Source organism: Sebastes umbrosus, chromosome 14 (genome assembly GCF_015220745.1).
Source record: "Sebastes umbrosus isolate fSebUmb1 chromosome 14, fSebUmb1.pri, whole genome shotgun sequence".
NCBI classification, from domain to species: domain Eukaryota; kingdom Metazoa; phylum Chordata; class Actinopteri; order Perciformes; family Sebastidae; genus Sebastes; species Sebastes umbrosus.
The window spans coordinates 25,620,282-25,637,302 of NC_051282.1; the positions used below are offsets into that span (position 1 = coordinate 25,620,282).

Genomic DNA, 17,021 nt, shown 5'->3' on the forward strand with positions numbered 1-17,021 from the left:
ACTCCTCTATGACCGTAAACTGAATATCTTTGAGTTGTGGACAAAACAAGACATTTGAGGACGTCATCTTGGGCTTTGGGAAACACTGAGTGACATTTTTCACCATTTTATAGAACAAACAACTAATAAATTAATCAAGAAAATAATCAACAGATTAATCGACAATGCAAATAATCGTTAGTTGCAGCCCTAGTAAATGGTGACTCTTTGTGAAGCTTGAAAGGGTTTAACAGCATTAATTAATGAGAATCCCCATTAAACTAGTGTTCAGTAACGTGACCAACACAGAATTCACAGATGCATATCAATATATATTTTCAGGATAATTTACGTAAAATACAATTTTCAACATCGAGCATTGTAAGCATATAGCCATCCAGACCCAAACTTAAAACCTGGTCCGTTATACATAAAAACATACAATCTGTATAATTGTCTCCAAAATCCTGCAGAGTTACATCGTCACATAAACTACAACCATATCAACAACTCGTAAAGAGTGCACTTTAAAGCATGGCAAGTACGACAAATAATGTGGAACACCAATATTGTGCCGTCCAAGATATGTTGCCCTGTGGGAAAGCACCACATCTTCTATAACCAGTCTGACTGCAAACAGTGTTTCCTCTTTCACGTCTATATGTTGCCAAGAAAAAGATCCGCAGCCTTCGGGAAAGACATTCGACGGTCTTGAGGTCTTAAGAAACGTACAAACACAGTTGTTTATGGACAATATTGATAATTCAATCAACTCCCATATCTACCTCACTCGTCTGAATGACTCTCCTACCCAAGTCGGGGGGTGTACGCATTGTGATGATGATTAGGGAGGCAAGTTAAACACAGTGAGGTTTACTGGGAAACCAGCAGATACTGGAGGGAGGAAGGAACCCCGGAGTCTCATTTTCAGTCTACATCCTCTGGATCTCAAAAAGGCGGACGTCAGTGTCGTACCAAATTGGAGGGTCCACATTGCTAGAAGAACGAAATTAGATAGTTAGTCAACGTGGATATACACGACTTGTTTGCGTAACGCTCAGCTCTTACAGCCGACTCACCGCAAATAGACGACGCCCCACATGTAGGTGCGAAACCACATGGCCGTGCCGGCGTTGGCCTGATACTTCCTGATGAGGATGGGGTGAGGGACTGGCAGCAGGCCCACTAATGTGCCGTGCTGGAGAAACTTGAGGATCTCTGATTCATCTGTCAGACCCCTGCAGTGAAAAACATGTGGGGACACTTTAAGGAGAGACAGTTTTTTTTTTTTAGCCTATTCATCTGTAGTGTCTCCAAAGAGGAATAGAAGCGTTTACGTACTTGTCGATGCAGATCTTTTCCACCTGGGGAACTAGCACTTGTAGAAGTCGCATGATAGTCTGCAGGGGTAGCTTACACTTCCAGGAGAGGACCTGAGATAAAAAAAAATTAAATCCAGATCAGTTACACATTCAACATTAGAGAGACTGAGAGCAAAAAGAAGTTACTGACCCATTCTGACGTGGGAGCCCAATACGATGTCGAAGACGCGCTTGACAAACGTCTTCTCTCCATCTCTGCTTCAGTGTAGAAAACATCCTGATAAATGTGAAGAAATACATTTACTAACATGCTGTCAAACAAACACATTCACACAAACACCCACACACACTTACTTCATTGTCTCGGCCTGAGTTGGACTCTGTGTCGCTGGTCCCGGCGGCGGCATTTTGCTCTGAGTGGGCTGTTTGTGACGGGTCTATCTTTGGAACGCACACCATGGTGCCGTCCTCTGACACCTGGGACTTCTCAGTCAGTTTATCAATGGCTGCAGAAAACCACGAATCACAGGAAAACAATCACTACTTGAAGGATAAATCTGATGAAAAAAACAAAAACCATCCAAGACCTGATATAATATAGCTTATTTCTCTGTGTCACGGGAAAAAACACACCAGTGAGCCACACCACTTGTTCCTTCTTTACCATGAACATGGGCACTATAGTTATTATTAGTAATAGTTATATTTTGAGTCAATTCTACACTTTTCTTGCTGCTGTAAATAGCTGCTAGTGCAACAAATCCACGGCTGAAAATATTCCCACACAAATACTCAATTTATTTTGTTTGAGTAAAACTGTATGCTTACATGTAAGCTGTAAAATAAACTAGAATATTGTTTGAGCATATTTCTAATAAATTGCACTGTATGTACATTACACATTTTAGTTTGAACACTAGATGTCAACTAAATGTAGTGAAATTATCTCTGTCTTCTTGGCACAAAGAAACCAATAATTTAATAATTCTGTCTGTTCTGTTTGTTACATCTTATAATTAGACTTACAGATTTACATCTTACACTTGCATTGTAATCTTTTAAGTGGGTGCTTAGGCTATGAGCAGAAACTAGGGCTGTCCAAGGTTAACGCGATAATAACGCGTTAACGCAATTTGTTTTAACGCCACTATTTTCTTTAACGCATTAACGCAATCGATCTTTCGGAGGTTGTATCGGGCTCAGTTTCAAAGCTACAGATTTACACATAATATAACATTTTAAGTGGGCACTTAGATGAAGTGTATTTGAGTTTAAAAGTATTTAATTTATGACATTAAAGAGCAGCAGATACAGAAATACTTTTTGTAATATATGGGCACATTAATAAACAACTATAACGTCAAAAGTTAAACTGTTTAGTAGTGTTGTGTCGATAGAAAATTTATTTTCTGATCTAGAACACTGATTATCTTGCATTGTAACTGGTTGGAAACAACACATTTACTAATGTTTGGCCTGTGACTCCTTATATTTTTCTGTATATGACCTTAAATAAAAAAAGTTTGGCCACCCCTGCTTTAAAGGACAGACATCCACCAAACAGTCATGAGAGTCAATTTCATAAAATATAAAAAGTGCAGTAAGTTGACCAATGAGTCAGTTTAACATCCAAATAGCATCCAGAGTGGGTACCTGGTATAGCGACCAGACTGGTCTTCAGTGTACCGGGCTCTGCCGCTACAGCAGGGCGAGAACCCTCCATGGATACAGTCTCCTGCGAGCTAGTGCGGGAAATGACATCCGGAGACTTCCTCCTCCTCTGCAGAGCCTTCTGGATGGAGCCGGGGTCAGAGGGCAGGTTGGCCAACTGGTGGAACACGTTACGCTTGCGGATGATGGCGTACACCAGGTTGCAGTTTCCTGGAGGTTAAAAGAAAGAGACAGATTCACTTAATGAGCAGATGTGTAACAAAGCTCCTTCTAATACCTTCATCTTGACAACAACCCAAAAAAAAGCTTTTCAAATCCATACAAGCCCACGTGTGATCTTTCTCTTACCGTCAAACTGATACTGGATGATATTGTTGAAAGCCTCGAGGAGGAAGAACACAAGGTGGTGGTTCTGGGCTACGGAGAACAGGAACCAGCTGGTGGAAAAGGCCTCCAGCAGGTGGAGCAGTTTATTGGCTGCCACCATGGACAGGCTCTTCAAATAGGGAGACACTGCAGGAGGAGAAATGTTGAGAGGATGACTTTAAGTGGCTTCTCTTTGTTAAGAGATTTTCAAATGTTGCTAATAATATCTGTGCATTGCCGGACAGATGGCGCCAAAGCAACTCACCATTTACAACAATAGTGAGCAGGCAGTCGAACAGAGGCTGGAGACGCTGGTGGCCTGTGGTGATAATCTTGTGAAACACCTACAAAACAAACACGGTGACAGCAATGAGCATTGACTGCGTCTTAATTTGGCAGCATATAAAGAACATTTCAGATGATGTAATGCAGCAGACACTCGCCACTATAAGCAGGTCAGCGTGAGTCCCCGTGAACACTGGGATGTCCATAGGCACGTGGACGGTGTAGGGCTTATTCAGGCGCACGCCAAAGTTTCTCTCCCCGCTCAGCAGCAGCAGAATGAACACGCCGATGTGCATGAGTCCGACGCGGGCTGCAGCCATAAAACAGAAGTTAATAAAGTATAGTAGAGGCTTGTTGGGGGAATTGTTGCGAGGAAACTGGGATGAGACTCACACTGGTCAGCCCTGGCATCATTCAGGTAGAAGAGTATAGGAACCAGAATATCCAGCACATCGCTACTCTTCAGGACGAAAAACAGGAACTTCTGTTGAACACAAAGATGATTTTGTTGAATAAAAAGCTCAAACTCTAAATCAAAGAAACTCTTCATTTAGTGGGGCGACATAGCAAACCTATTTTGAATACGATTTGCATAAAGAAAGCATATTTACCCACTCCCATGTTGATAAGAGTATTAAATACTTGACAAATCTACATTTAAGGTACATTTTGAACAGATAAAAAATGTGCTATAATTTGCAATTAATCGCGATTAATTATTTTCATCGATTGACAGCCCTAGTATGTGGAGCTATGCCGCCCCACTAATTATACTTCTTTTTTCTGACCTTGTTGAAGTCACAAAGCTTCCAGAAAAGCACTAGCAGCTCCTGGTGGAACTGGATCTTCTTGGTAGAGTTAGGCAGGTACGTCTGAGTCAACGGGTTGGTCAGCAGGCGAGCTAGGCCCTTCAGCACAAAGTCAAAGTCCTGCCAAGGGAGACACAGAAGGCGTGCTTTTGGACATCTTTTCAGGGAAGATCTTCATGTATTTTACAGTAATGATAATTGACATACCTCCTCTCTGTGGATCCTTGACAAATAATTCACAAACAGGTTCTCAGGGCCTGTAGACTGCACAAAGATAAATAGATTTATTAGGATGACGTTAAACACATACCGTAGAGTCATCATATTCATTCCTTTGAGGCGGTCTCGGTGTCGTACCTCTTGTTCCTCCATGCTGGATGGGGAGGGTGGCCGGTGGGGAACCCCTCCGTCATGCTCCAGCGTCACAATGAGGATCTGCACGGCCTGCTCCACCAGCTGCTCCCGGTAGTCGGAGAAGAGCAGGTGGTTGTACGGGATGCCGTAGCCCACTGGATCATAGGCGCACACCACGTTCAGCAGAGAGGTGAACAGAGGCAGAGCATGTCTACGGAAAGAGATGTAAAGATGAGAATCCTGAGCAATATACAGTATATCCATGCAAAAAGTTGTTTTTAAAGGTGCAGTGTTTAGGATCTGGCGGCATCTAGCAGTGAGGTTGCAGATTTCAACCAACTGAAATTCCTTCCGTTTGCGTGTAAGAGAACTACGGTGGCCGACGTGATACTATACACTACATATCCAACATGTACTATCGTTCAACACACTTTTGTGTGAATAAACAGTAGTATGTATCTCTTCAGACACACTGGGCAGTAATTTACGTCGATGAAGTGTAAGTGAAGTGTTTTTTTTGTTTCTTGCATTCTCTGCCTTTGCTAAATTCTGCTTACTGGTAGTCTTTATTCATATTAATGTAAACTTACCTTATAAAGGTTTAACTTTTTGTGGCATTTTAAATGTAAAAAAAAGAGATACAATTCACTTGATGGTTGGATGGGTGCACATCATCACATTACCTGTTTTCTGTGGAGCAGAAGAACGTCACCCAAGGGTTGAGGACATTGTTGTCCGTTGAGGAAGGCAGGTACATGGCCTCAGAGAAGCAGGTTAGTAACAGTCTCAGCAACTCTGTCCTGAAGAGGATCAGGAAAGAAGAATCACCCACGTTAACATGAGAGAGTAAAGCCTGTTAGTGCCACGGATGCTGCCAAGCACAGCCGGCTGACTCACCTATTCAGGTCATGGATGTAGTTGAGAGGGGGAGACTGCGCAAAACCCACCCCTGCCTCCCAGATGTATTCACAGCTGTCTATAGACTGCATGTTCTCTACCGAGTCCTGGAGTGGTCACAAAAAAAAAATTATTCGAAGTGCAGGATTAACATTTCTCAGAATATTTATCGCAAATCGTTGTCTATACTTTCTCCAAGGTATGGTTGAGGTGTAGTTGTTGTACTTGGTTAAGAATGGGAAAACATCATGGTTACAGCACATAATCTATTGTTAGGGTATGGTTAAGGTTAGGGAACTAAACGTTTAAAAGTAAAGGTTGTGGAAAGATTGCTATCATGGTTAAATGGAGACTGTTGGTAAGAGATGCGATCTCCTTACTTCCTGCTTTGGCACTATCAGTAAACACAGCTTGTCTTATGAAACGAACAACCAATGCTGTTGTTTTTCTGAGGACATTCCTTTTTCTTAACTTCCTTTAGAGGAACTGTATCTGAGTGTATTGCCCATGTTGTGGTTTAAGGAGGAAATGTAGAACCGATGGTGCAATAATGAGCATTGTATAATACAATTAGAGCATTCACAACATTCCTCTCTTGCGCATCACGAGCGGCGAGGAATTCTTCCTGGTGAGACTGACAACGTTTCATCAATCATGACTTCTTTGACTCTTCGGAGAAACTAGAGTGACAGGTTAGTAGGTCAACGTTAGACCAGGAAGAAGGAAAACAGTGCTCAAAAAAATAATAAATCATGTTAACCGCTTTCCTCGTAATGTGTCAGCAATGATTTATTTTGCTGCTGATCGGATAACATACTTAGTGACATAGTGCCAGGGCGCTGGGTACTCACGGGGCCTCTCCTGTGGCTGTGCACGGTGAAGTCGGGCAGAAGAGGAGGTCGGCGATAGCCAGGAGCAGCGACTCTGCCAGAGGTCGAGCTCCGTCGTCATCGTCCAGCTCATTCTGTCTGGAAAGGATGAACATATAGATGAGACTAAGATCAAGTGGGCAACCTCCGGTCCGAAAAAGTGAAGCCAATGGGGAACTTTTCATAACAGCCAGCAGGGGGCGACTCCTCTGGTTGCAAAAAGAAGTCAGATTGTATAGTGAGCCTACTTCTCACTTGATTATTACCTCGGTAAACATTGTAAACATGAGTTTATGGTCCCAGTCGCTAGTTTTAAGTCTTCTTCAACACAGCATGATGTTCATTTAGTAAATTATGGCAGGGCTGTAGTCCTCGAGTCTGTACTTGCACTCGTCTTTGACTCATGCCTTGTTGGACTCCTGTTTGTTGTTAGAAGATAGATCAATATTGTATATAGATTATTTCTGTCCACCTAACTCATTAATCACTATATTAGCATCGGAAAGACACAACTGCCTATTATGGTCTTGAACAGGACTCGATTTGCCTTGGACTCGGTCTTGACTTGGTCTCGACTGCCTTTGGACATGGACTTGACTTGGACTCGATTAAGTTGGGGTATGCTTTAGGGCGTGGCTACCTTGTTATTGACAGGTCGCTACCACGGCGTTGTCCGGTCTGAGAGTTGTTCGTGTTTTCTGCTTACAACTTTAACCCTTTCACAGTGTGTTTTCAGTTAATGAAAGTTAATTATAACACTTTTGGTCGCCTAAAATGTCTTATTCATTTATAAAAAAAAACAAGATGGTGATGGCCAAAAATCCAAGATGGCAACGGCCAAAATGCCAATCAATGCTTCAAACGGCAGTCCACAAACCAATGGGTGACGTCACGGTGAGTATGTCCCCTTCTTATATACAGTCTATATGGCCTATAGATCCACTTGATGAACACTATTCTTTAGCATTCATTGAAAGAAAGGGTTTACAGTAAATGGTGAAATGGAAATAGTTGTCATGGCTTGGAACAAATGGGTCATTTGAGCTGATATTTCCTGCTCTACAAGGAAAAAGTCAAATACACCTCCTTACAAGTGGAATGAGGAAACCAATTCAGCTCATCAACTGAAGGATGCACGCACGTGAAAAAGAACCAGAATGCTTTCGTTGTATTGTGTCACTGGAGTGAGTAAGCATCTGATGGGAACTCTGTATTTTATGTAACTGGTCGATCATTATTTTTAATAACAAACAACATGTTGTGTTCAAAGTAAGATTATGCAAATGATCGACACTGTCTCATAAAAAGTGTTATTAAGAGTTATTTAAAGACCTGTCTTTTTTATGCTTTTTGCAAGGGAGGTTTTCATTTTCCTGTGCCCACTCACTCACCCCGGCCCGCCCAGCACCGGGCACCGTTGACCAGAAGAATCCTCTCCAGTCCTGGTCCTCGAAGATGTAGGGAAGGATACGGCTCAGGATGCGAGTGCAGTTCAGGATCACCTGCTTCTCCCTCTCTGAGGGGCAACCGGACTCGGCGCCCTGCACCAGCTTCTCCACGGCCTGAGGAGACAGTGAGAGTGAGTATGAATGGTGTGGATACATCTGATGACCCAGACACTCTGTAATTCACACAGAAAGAGCTTCATATAGTTTTTTTAAAAACTATTTTTGTATTTTCGTAAATTTGCTACAGCATTGGTGCCTATTGTTTTACTGTTGGTTCTGAGTCGGTTAATGATGATCCAGTCAACATGCACAGAACCATAACAAACACCTTAGTGTCTTGGATTTGTTGTTCCATTAAAAATAATGGTAAATAATGTATAAATACTAATTATTTGATGAGGCTGAGAAGAACCTTTACAGTGAGCTTCCATTATAATATAATACTCTTTTACTACCATCAAGTGGCCACTAATGATTTTGTTTGTGGAGAGAAAAAATACCAACAAACTGCAGCATCTCATAAATGTTCATTAAAGGGGACCTATTGTGCTTTTTTCCATTTCCTTTAGTGTGTTATATAGTATTTAGTGCATGTAAAAGGTCTGCAAAGTTACAAAGCCCAAGTCCACAGCAAAGGGAGTTACTCTCCCCCACAGAAACACTGCTCCTGAACTGCCCGAAACGTCTTGCTTGAAGTCCCGCCTTTTCATCCGTAACGTGATGATGTCACCAAAGTAACACATTTGCATAATACCTGCCTAGCGGCTAGTTTGGCACGACCCTCAAACAAAGCAAGTTAGAGCGGAGCTGGAGCGGAGTCCTGAAGACCAATCAGAGCAGACTGGGGCTTTTCGGATGGGGAGGGGCTCAAACAGAGCGTTTCAGACAGAGGGTGAAAAGAGGTGCTGCAGCACAGCCGGTATGAGAAAAGTAAAGCGTTTTTTCGACATTTAAGCATGTAAACATGTTCTAGTAGAAACCCAAAATACAAGTGTGCATCTGAAAATGAGCATAAAAGGTCCTCTTTAAAGTCTGTGTATATCATGTACAAATGGGGACGTACACATGATATCAACATAATATGGGGACATGTGTTTGTTTGGTTTGGGCCTTTAACAAAGACTTACTTTTGAAAATGATTCATTATCTAAATATAACCAACAGCATGTTGTGGCCTGTGTTTAAAATAGGCAACAAACCGCTTTGAATCAGCTCCGCTTCAAGGGCTCTCTTCTCCTCCTCTTTATTTAATTAGATCGTAATGTCTGTTTTGTTTCTGATAGGCGGCTTCAAACGGAAGCTGGCACCAGGAGACAGGAAGCGAAAAAAGAAAAGGAAGGGGAGTTGACTCACATATTCCCACATCTGAGAGCATTGAGGCATGCCCTGCTGACAGACATTCTCTAACAAAACAACATTATTCCATGATGTTAGCCTCCCTGTGCAATCTCAACTCATAAACAAGACAGTGTATCAGTGTACCTTATAGCAGAGGGTTGCTAGATTGGAGGGAGATTCCTCTCGAACAGCTCTTATCTCTGCAGCTGGCACCAGAGCAAAAACATCCTGGACCGTGGTGGTGGTGTCTGCCCAGAAACTGGTCCCAGAAGGCATCGTCTGTGGCTTCCACCGGCTGTAGAAAAATATGTTTACTATTTCAATTCCCACAAATCTGAGCCAAATGGAGCATTTTATATCACTGGAATATGGTCTGATTGATCTTGCAGTGCATTAGAATATGACTTTTGCCCCTTTTCATCATAATGCATATAACATGGGTTGTATGGTCTTCATTGTATTGCTCATCCAGGGCCTACATATAATGGCAATGTAAACACAACCTCTGTTCTAGCAGCAGTGTGGAAACATGATCTGGCTCTCAGCACAGTCCACCTGCCGCATCTGCAATCATGGTCATTGCAGACCTACGTCATCAGTTTGGATTTAGCTACGCCATCGTTTATTATCATCACGTAAACAGCCTGAATAAAGCTTTATGGTTCATCTACATTGAATAATCGACCACCATTTATCCTTTATCCTTAACAATGCGACATATTTTGGAGTATGATTGCATGCAGTCTTTTCCACACAGACCTTATAAACATTTCGATCATGCAGAATAAATGAATGTGAGTTTGAAAAGCATGCAACATGAGACTGTTTTTTTTGCCACCAGCATCATAACGCGTTATCTTCATCTCCTCGGTGATGCTCATCGACGCACTATATCTCTCTCCATTAATCCTTTATTCAACTGCACTGGAGGCGCTATATTATCTATAGTACCTGTGTTTTGGTTGTCAGCTGAATCACTGCTTTCCTGAAGTTCAGTTTGAGTCGTGCTGCCCATTGTGGTTATTTCCCTTTATAATACTAACAGGAGCGCTGCTGCTGCTGAGGATCCATGGTAATCTCACCCTCCGTCTTCGCTTGAGTCATTGGCGGAGGCGTTTTTTTTTTTTACTCCATTGGCTGGCTGGACCTGCTGCACTATAGGTGTAACTTCCGGGTTGTGAAGATGTCAACCATTGTCAGATTTATTTTCCCAGCACTGTTAATTACAAAACTATCATTTTTCTAATATTCCTTAAGCTGCAAATTGCTCCATATTTAATATAAAATAGCCACTGGTTTTATGGGGAAATGAGCTGCAACTTGCCTTCTGTAACATTGTAGATCTGTTTTTATTGAAGATACAGCTCGGTCTTATTTTCAACCTGAAAGCATAATAAACATTCAGCTACAATGTGTTGAATAAAACCATTGTGTTGTAAACAGCGACATCTTTTGGGGGAAATTAACATTATGTCAGTCAAATATTTGCTCTGTCTGATTAAGACCAATAACATTTTTAAAGCACAAACAAATGAATAAATTCAACATGCATTACTAACTTCAATTAATCAATCAATTTAAATAGCAGTTTTGTTGTGCTGCACATTCTGCACTGCAAAATGTGCGCTACTGTTATTACATGCTGCCTTTATGTGCAGCTCGGAAACCCCTACTTTCTTTCCGGAATCGTCTTAACCATATTGAATACGTGTATCCTATAAAAATGTAATGGTGTTCATCACTTCAATACAGTCATCACAGTCCACACACCACATACAACCACTCATCGTTTAATCCATCACCCCTATTAAACACCATCCTTTTAGCTATCATTCTTTTACTTCTATCTATCTACCTATTTATATTTATTTTACTTTATTTCATCTTATTCTTTTTAATCTTGCCTTAATTTGATTTGCACCCTGACTGACAGCCAGCCACCCCCCACCCCTCTCAAGCGCACACACTGTACACAGTCACATGATGTTGATCTTGCCCAGTTATGCTGGCTTTTTTTAAAGTTTTCTTTCTTTCTTTTTTAATTATTATTCATTTGTTTATTTGTTATTTGTTTATTTATTTTTTTCATTTATTTTTCTTTCTTAATTATTTTTCTCTCCATTTTGATTTATCCATATTTCATTTTATTTATTTTGTTATGATGAAAACAGGAGAAAAAGAAAAAAAAAGGAAAAAAAAGGAAAAATATATGTTTATATAGAAAAAATAAATAAAAACAAGAAAAAAAAATAAAAATAAAAACTCAACTGGAGGAGTTTTTTAACCTACCTATTATATTTATTTTACTTTATTTTATTTTATTCTTTTTAATCGTGCCTTAATTTGATTGCACCCTGACTGACAGCCGCCACCCCCACCCCTCTCAAGCACACACACACATTCACATGATCTTGATCTTGCCCCGTTATGTTGGCTTTTTTATTTATTTATTTATTTATTTATTTATTTGTTATTTACTTATTTATTTATTTTTCCTCCTTTCTTTTTTTCTTTCTTTAATTTATTTTTTATCTCCATTTGTTTTATTCCATATTTCATTTTATTTTATTTGTGTTATGACGAAAGGAAGAAAACAGAAAAAAGGAAGAAAAAAGGAAAATATATATGTATATATATATATAAAAAGAAAATATATATATATATATATATATAAAAATAAAAAAAATAGAAAAAAAGAAAAAATATATATGTATATATATATATATATAAAAAGAAAAAAAAAATATATATATATATATATAAAAAGAAAAAAAATAGAAAAAAAGAAAAATATATATATTATATACATATATAAAAATTAAAAAACAAGAAAAAAAAGGAAAAATATATATGTATAATATATATATATATATATATATATATAAAAAGAAAAACTCCTGAACTGGGCTCCTCCTCCATGTCCTCTCTCCTCCTCCTTCCTCTATGGATAGAAAAGGGCATAAACCCTGAGCTATCAAACCAGGCTCACGAATTTACGATACGATACGAATCATCATCGTGCCTATCCCGCTCTCTCTACACTTTACATCTCTCACATCACAACAGAAAACTCTACTCTTGATTCTCAAACTAGCTTAACATAATAATATTTTTTTCCGACAGCACGTAAAAGCACCATCTCTAGTCTTCGCGCATGCGCAGTAGCATGTAAACACAACTGTCGCGGTTGGCTGTGGTTGTTTAGCTTTATGGCTCTCACTGTTACTAGGTTGAACTAAAACAGCTGTACTTTCACTCGGACTCTGGTAGAGATTGTTGAATAGTTATCAAAGGAAACTATGCTATTTATCTGCAGTGTTTTGAGGTGGTCTGATAGTTTATTAAGAGCTAACTAAGAAGGTTTAGCTGGTTAGCAGGGACGTTAGCTTGTAAGCTAGCATTAGTGACTGGCTGTTTTTAACTAGCCTAGTTCACCCGAGTCTTTATGCTAATTAACAGACAGTTACGTTAAGTTGTTAAGTGTCTGTGTAGTTAGTTATATTAGGTTTTACTGTCAGCCAAAATGTCTAATAGTATCACATGAATATTCAACATAATCAGCAAGCTAGGCGAGGTTCGTTAGCTCACTAACTCAGGTAGTGAGAGACACTGTAGGCCATCATCGACTGACACAGGAAACTAGCTCCATCTGGTCGGTCTGGTAACAAAACACAAAGGAAACTCATCCGAGATTGATTCAGTGTCATCATATGTTGACTGAAAACAGGTGAGTGAGGCCTACAGGACATTATGTAACGCTGGATGATGAGATATAGCTCGTAACATATGTAGTATGTTGCTTAATTTGTGTGTGATTTATGATCCTCAGTTTATTTGTGCTACATATAAACTGAAGACAATTGTTCTTTATTGCTGATATAATTGATTTAAATATGGTCATTGTATAAACATTTGTCTTGTATAACAGCAGAGGGGCTGGGGGTCTGGGTGGGAGATGGTGAGCAGGCTGTGTGTATCTGTGTATTTGCAGTGTATGTTTGTTATGTAATGCTGTTTTTTAATGCTACATCTCAAGGGGCTATCCTATCCTTTCAATATATCCTTTACATAGTACTGTGTTAACTACTTGCAGCAGCCATTTAAAACATGTTGATCACAGGGGTGTGTAACAAATCATAGGATTTGCATTGGTTACAGCAACGATATATATATGTGTGATGGCATATATGCTGTATGCAGGGAATGAATTTAGCACCTGCCACATAACAGGGTAAATGTTAGGCCATCGACTGACAGGAAACTAGCTCAATCTGGTCGGTCTGGTAACAACAACATACAAGAAACTCATCTGAGATTGATTTAGTGTCATCATATGTTGACTGAAAACAGGTGAGTGAGGCCTACAGGACATTATGTAACGCTGAATGATGAAACATATGTTGTAGTATTGTGTTAACTACTTGCAGAAATGTTCAGTGACCTGCTACAGTGGCAGGTGAGGAAAAAGGTTAATTTCAGACCCTGACTGTATGTATGTTCCCAAACAGGAAACGGCAGCGCAGCTGTGGTGATGAGGAGAATGGCCACCTGGTGCCTCAAGCCAAACGGCAGAGCAGAGCTCATCCTCTCTCCCCTGAGCCAGGCCGGGATGCCTGGGACTCTGAGGTACAAACAGCTGTCAAGGGAAATAAAATTGCAATGATGAAACTGTAAAGATGCTGGGCAAAACAGTTGTCCTTCACTAACCTTTCAGTAGCAGTAGTTTTTGGTAGATGTTGACACTTGAAAAGAAAAAAAAGATGAATTGTCACCTTTATTAGTTGGTGATCACAATGAGCTCACAAAAGAAATGCGTAGTTATGAGAATTATTAGATCTCAGGTGTCAAATGGGGAACAATAGGATTAAAAATTGTACCTTAATATTACCCCATCTGTTTTAACTGCTTTTCCACTGTCTGATCGGGTAAAGACTAGGGTTGTAAATCACTACTTTCATCGCAATACGGTATTATATCGATGCTTTGGACAACAATACAATATTTGCTGATATTATAAAGTCTCCCACAATACTATTTTTGATTCAATTCAGGGGCATGCGATCGATATGAGACGATATTTTCATTTCAGAATTTATAAATGCAGTAAAGCTTGTGCAGTGCCGCAGAGATAGTTTGCGGAGCTCGCAGAGAGCGCAGAGATAGTTTGCGGAGCTCGCAGAGAGACGCAGAGACGCGCACCTCCTGAAAACAAAACAACCTTATTCATTCAGATACAGAAGCTCCTCTTCAATTCATCCAATTCTTTCATCCAGCCATAGAGTTGTGTTTGGCCAAACTTATCAAAGACCGTATGACAAAGGATTTAAAAAACGCATGTCCAAATCAAAAAAGAAATTGCATGCTACGCACAATCCACCGCAGTACTATGTAAGCCTGGCGTGCGTTAGAGGTGCCCTCACAGAACGCATAGGCATAGACGCTGATGCGTCATGGCTAATGAGGCCTTTCTGATGTCCTAGTTTTGGCATGTATCACCCCAAAGCATTTCAGTTGTGATGCTTTATTTATCTAGACAAAACAACCAACGGATGTTGACGTTCATATCCAGCTAGCACACTGCTAATGTTGATGACATCTGCATTCAGTCATCCAGCGAGAGCAGCAGCAGCATCAGCAGTCCTGAACATGCGGCTGGCAGCTGTAGCAGTCAGTGCGCTGTGGGCCCCTGCAGCCCTTCAGCTTCGGTGACTCCCTCAGAACTGGCCGGCCGTGTGAGCTTGGTGTCCTACCTGCCAGGATCAACCGCATCCTGAAGCAACGCCCACTTCCAGAGCCTGCAGAGCCGATGTCAGCTCAGAGACACATGACGACCATGATGTCTCCCTCTGTCAGCCACCAGAGGACGGAGAGTCCCTGAGGCACCACATGCTGATTCCACTTCACTCAGCTCTTCCCATCCATCTCCAGTTACTGCGGTGTCTCGCAGCTCTACATATCTGTGGGATGGAGACCAGCTCCTGGTCAGGTATCTGGAGGGGGTCCATCATTCAAATAAATCAAACGTGATAATCATTTTAGCAATAATAACTGTGTGATCAACTTAAAACATTTTCTTTTTGTGATCCGCTTGATTTCTGACCAGTCTGGTTTACATGCTGCTCTCGGAGCCTTATTGTGACTGAGTGATGATGGTGAATCCCTGTGTTTTTGTCTTAAATGTTGTATGAAAACAGTGCTACTGGAGCTGCAGAAATGGCACCAAACACAATTTTAGGCCGGTCAGTGTGACTCGTTTAGTCTCCTCGTAGGGAACTTGGGTTGTATAATGCTGAATCTGATGTCTGTGTAAGTACACGGACCAGTCTCAGGGAGGATTTGCACTTGTCTCGGACTGCTCATTTGCTTTCATATTCAGACGGGGACCGCTTTACAGGGACCTGTAGAAGCCATGGGTGTCAACTTGGCCAAGGAGGTTAGGTTTTCTCTCCTTATTTTGTTAGTTTATAGAGCATTTAGATTTCAGTTAAATTTAGTGGAGTGTCAGGCCATGGAATAAACGATTGGTTTTAGCACAGTTTGCAATTTTTAAACGACTTCACAACTCTGCAAAATGGGGAATTTTGAACACGTTTGCTAATTTTCTGCACTGAATGGGGTAAAAAAATATGGCGCTTTTATCCCATATTGAACGATTAGTACAGTACGTTTATGGTTCCTGATGCAGATTCAAATTGTATAGTTGATTATTAAAATATTGTGCAGTCTTGGCAGTGGTTTGCACAGGTGTTGTTTTTTTTTCTCCTGATCATGGACTAGAATAATTGATCTCGACATAACCCATCCCGTCTTCTCATGACCATTAAATAATAACACTGTAGACGACAGCTACAACATGGGAATAATCATCTATAATCAAATGTCACTGCTCATATTTGACATCAGAATTTAACACCTTTTTATTATTCTAAACTGATGCAACTACAACCAAAGAGAGAGTCCATATAATATCACTATGAAATGGCGCACCTGTGGTTGTCAGCAGTTACGTAACGACATAATGACCTTGGATACAAAGCAATTTCGGGTAGAGATTGCGCTACGTGTATGGATTATAGATGATTACAACATCTGGCATGTCTTTTCTAATAATCATGAGAATACTGATTGATTTATGTAAAAATTGATCATGATAACAAAGCTGACTATTTAGAAGATTATTATGAGATCAGGTCAGATAGATTGAAGATTTAAGGTTATTTTGTTTTCTTGTGATCATGGAAAAATGTAGTGATCACAACATTACCAGCTTAGTTTTCTCCATGACCACAAAGTGAAAACGGAAAACGATGATTACACCCATGAACCCTACAACTTTGCTTTAGACTTTTTTTGACTGTATGGAGTGCTGTTTGATGTGGCGTTTGAGCATGTAGGAAAACGTAGTTCTTTCTGTCCGGAGGGGGGGGATACAGTACAGCCTTTAGGAACAAAAAGACATTCCCTCAGGCTTAGTTTGCAATATATTACTGAAGCCACTAAAATGCTGTTTTTGATTGCAGACGAGCCTTTCTGCCTGTGCACTACCATTCGATGGTTGCTGTATGTGTGTGTGTGTCCCTGTGCACTGAACATCCAGGTACAAGCACTGACCATAAGGCTGTGCGTCTCTCCTTTTTCTTAAAGCGGGATTGGTGTCATTGACTCATCCCAGGAGGAAGCTCA

The 17,021-nt window shown here is 40.5% G+C and overlaps 2 protein-coding genes across 3 annotated transcripts; one reads left to right on the top strand and one right to left on the bottom strand.

Annotated features, from left to right (window-relative positions):
- Positions 1–290: 290 nt before the first annotated feature.
- On the bottom strand, positions 291–10,442 carry hid1a (HID1 domain containing a). Its single transcript, XM_037791631.1, is given in 23 exon segments — positions 291–975; positions 1,059–1,217; positions 1,321–1,412; positions 1,492–1,578; positions 1,656–1,807; positions 2,955–3,182; positions 3,321–3,485; positions 3,604–3,682; positions 3,782–3,933; positions 4,017–4,107; positions 4,412–4,552; positions 4,640–4,696; positions 4,790–4,997; positions 5,470–5,586; positions 5,684–5,790; positions 6,535–6,566; positions 6,569–6,647; positions 7,847–7,849; positions 7,944–8,114; positions 9,483–9,596; positions 9,598–9,633; positions 10,290–10,345; positions 10,421–10,442. Coding segments are annotated over 23 exon segments (2,412 nt in total). The 3' UTR covers positions 291–911.
- A 2,038-nt stretch (positions 10,443–12,480) lies between these two features.
- Positions 12,481–16,783, top strand: LOC119501651 (protein FAM104A). Of its 2 annotated transcripts, none has more exons than XM_037792144.1 (3): positions 12,481–13,065; positions 13,847–13,964; positions 14,945–16,783. In XM_037792144.1, exons 1-3 carry the CDS (start codon positions 13,049–13,051, stop codon positions 15,110–15,112), a joined length of 303 nt encoding a protein of 100 aa, XP_037648072.1. In that variant the 5' UTR covers positions 12,481–13,048; the 3' UTR covers positions 15,113–16,783. The 2 variants fall into 2 exon arrangements, with proteins under 2 accessions (XP_037648072.1, XP_037648073.1); XM_037792145.1 differs by lacking the exon at positions 12,481–13,065 and adding an exon at positions 13,350–13,688.
- Positions 16,784–17,021: the final 238 nt, after the last annotated feature.

Bases quoted from the DNA above. Each gene is read 5' to 3' on its own strand.
- LOC119501651 (XM_037792144.1), top strand. The intron at 13,965-14,944 runs GTACAAACAGCT...ATCTGCATTCAG, and splicing joins GGGATGCCTGGGACTCTGAG to TCATCCAGCGAGAGCAGCAG.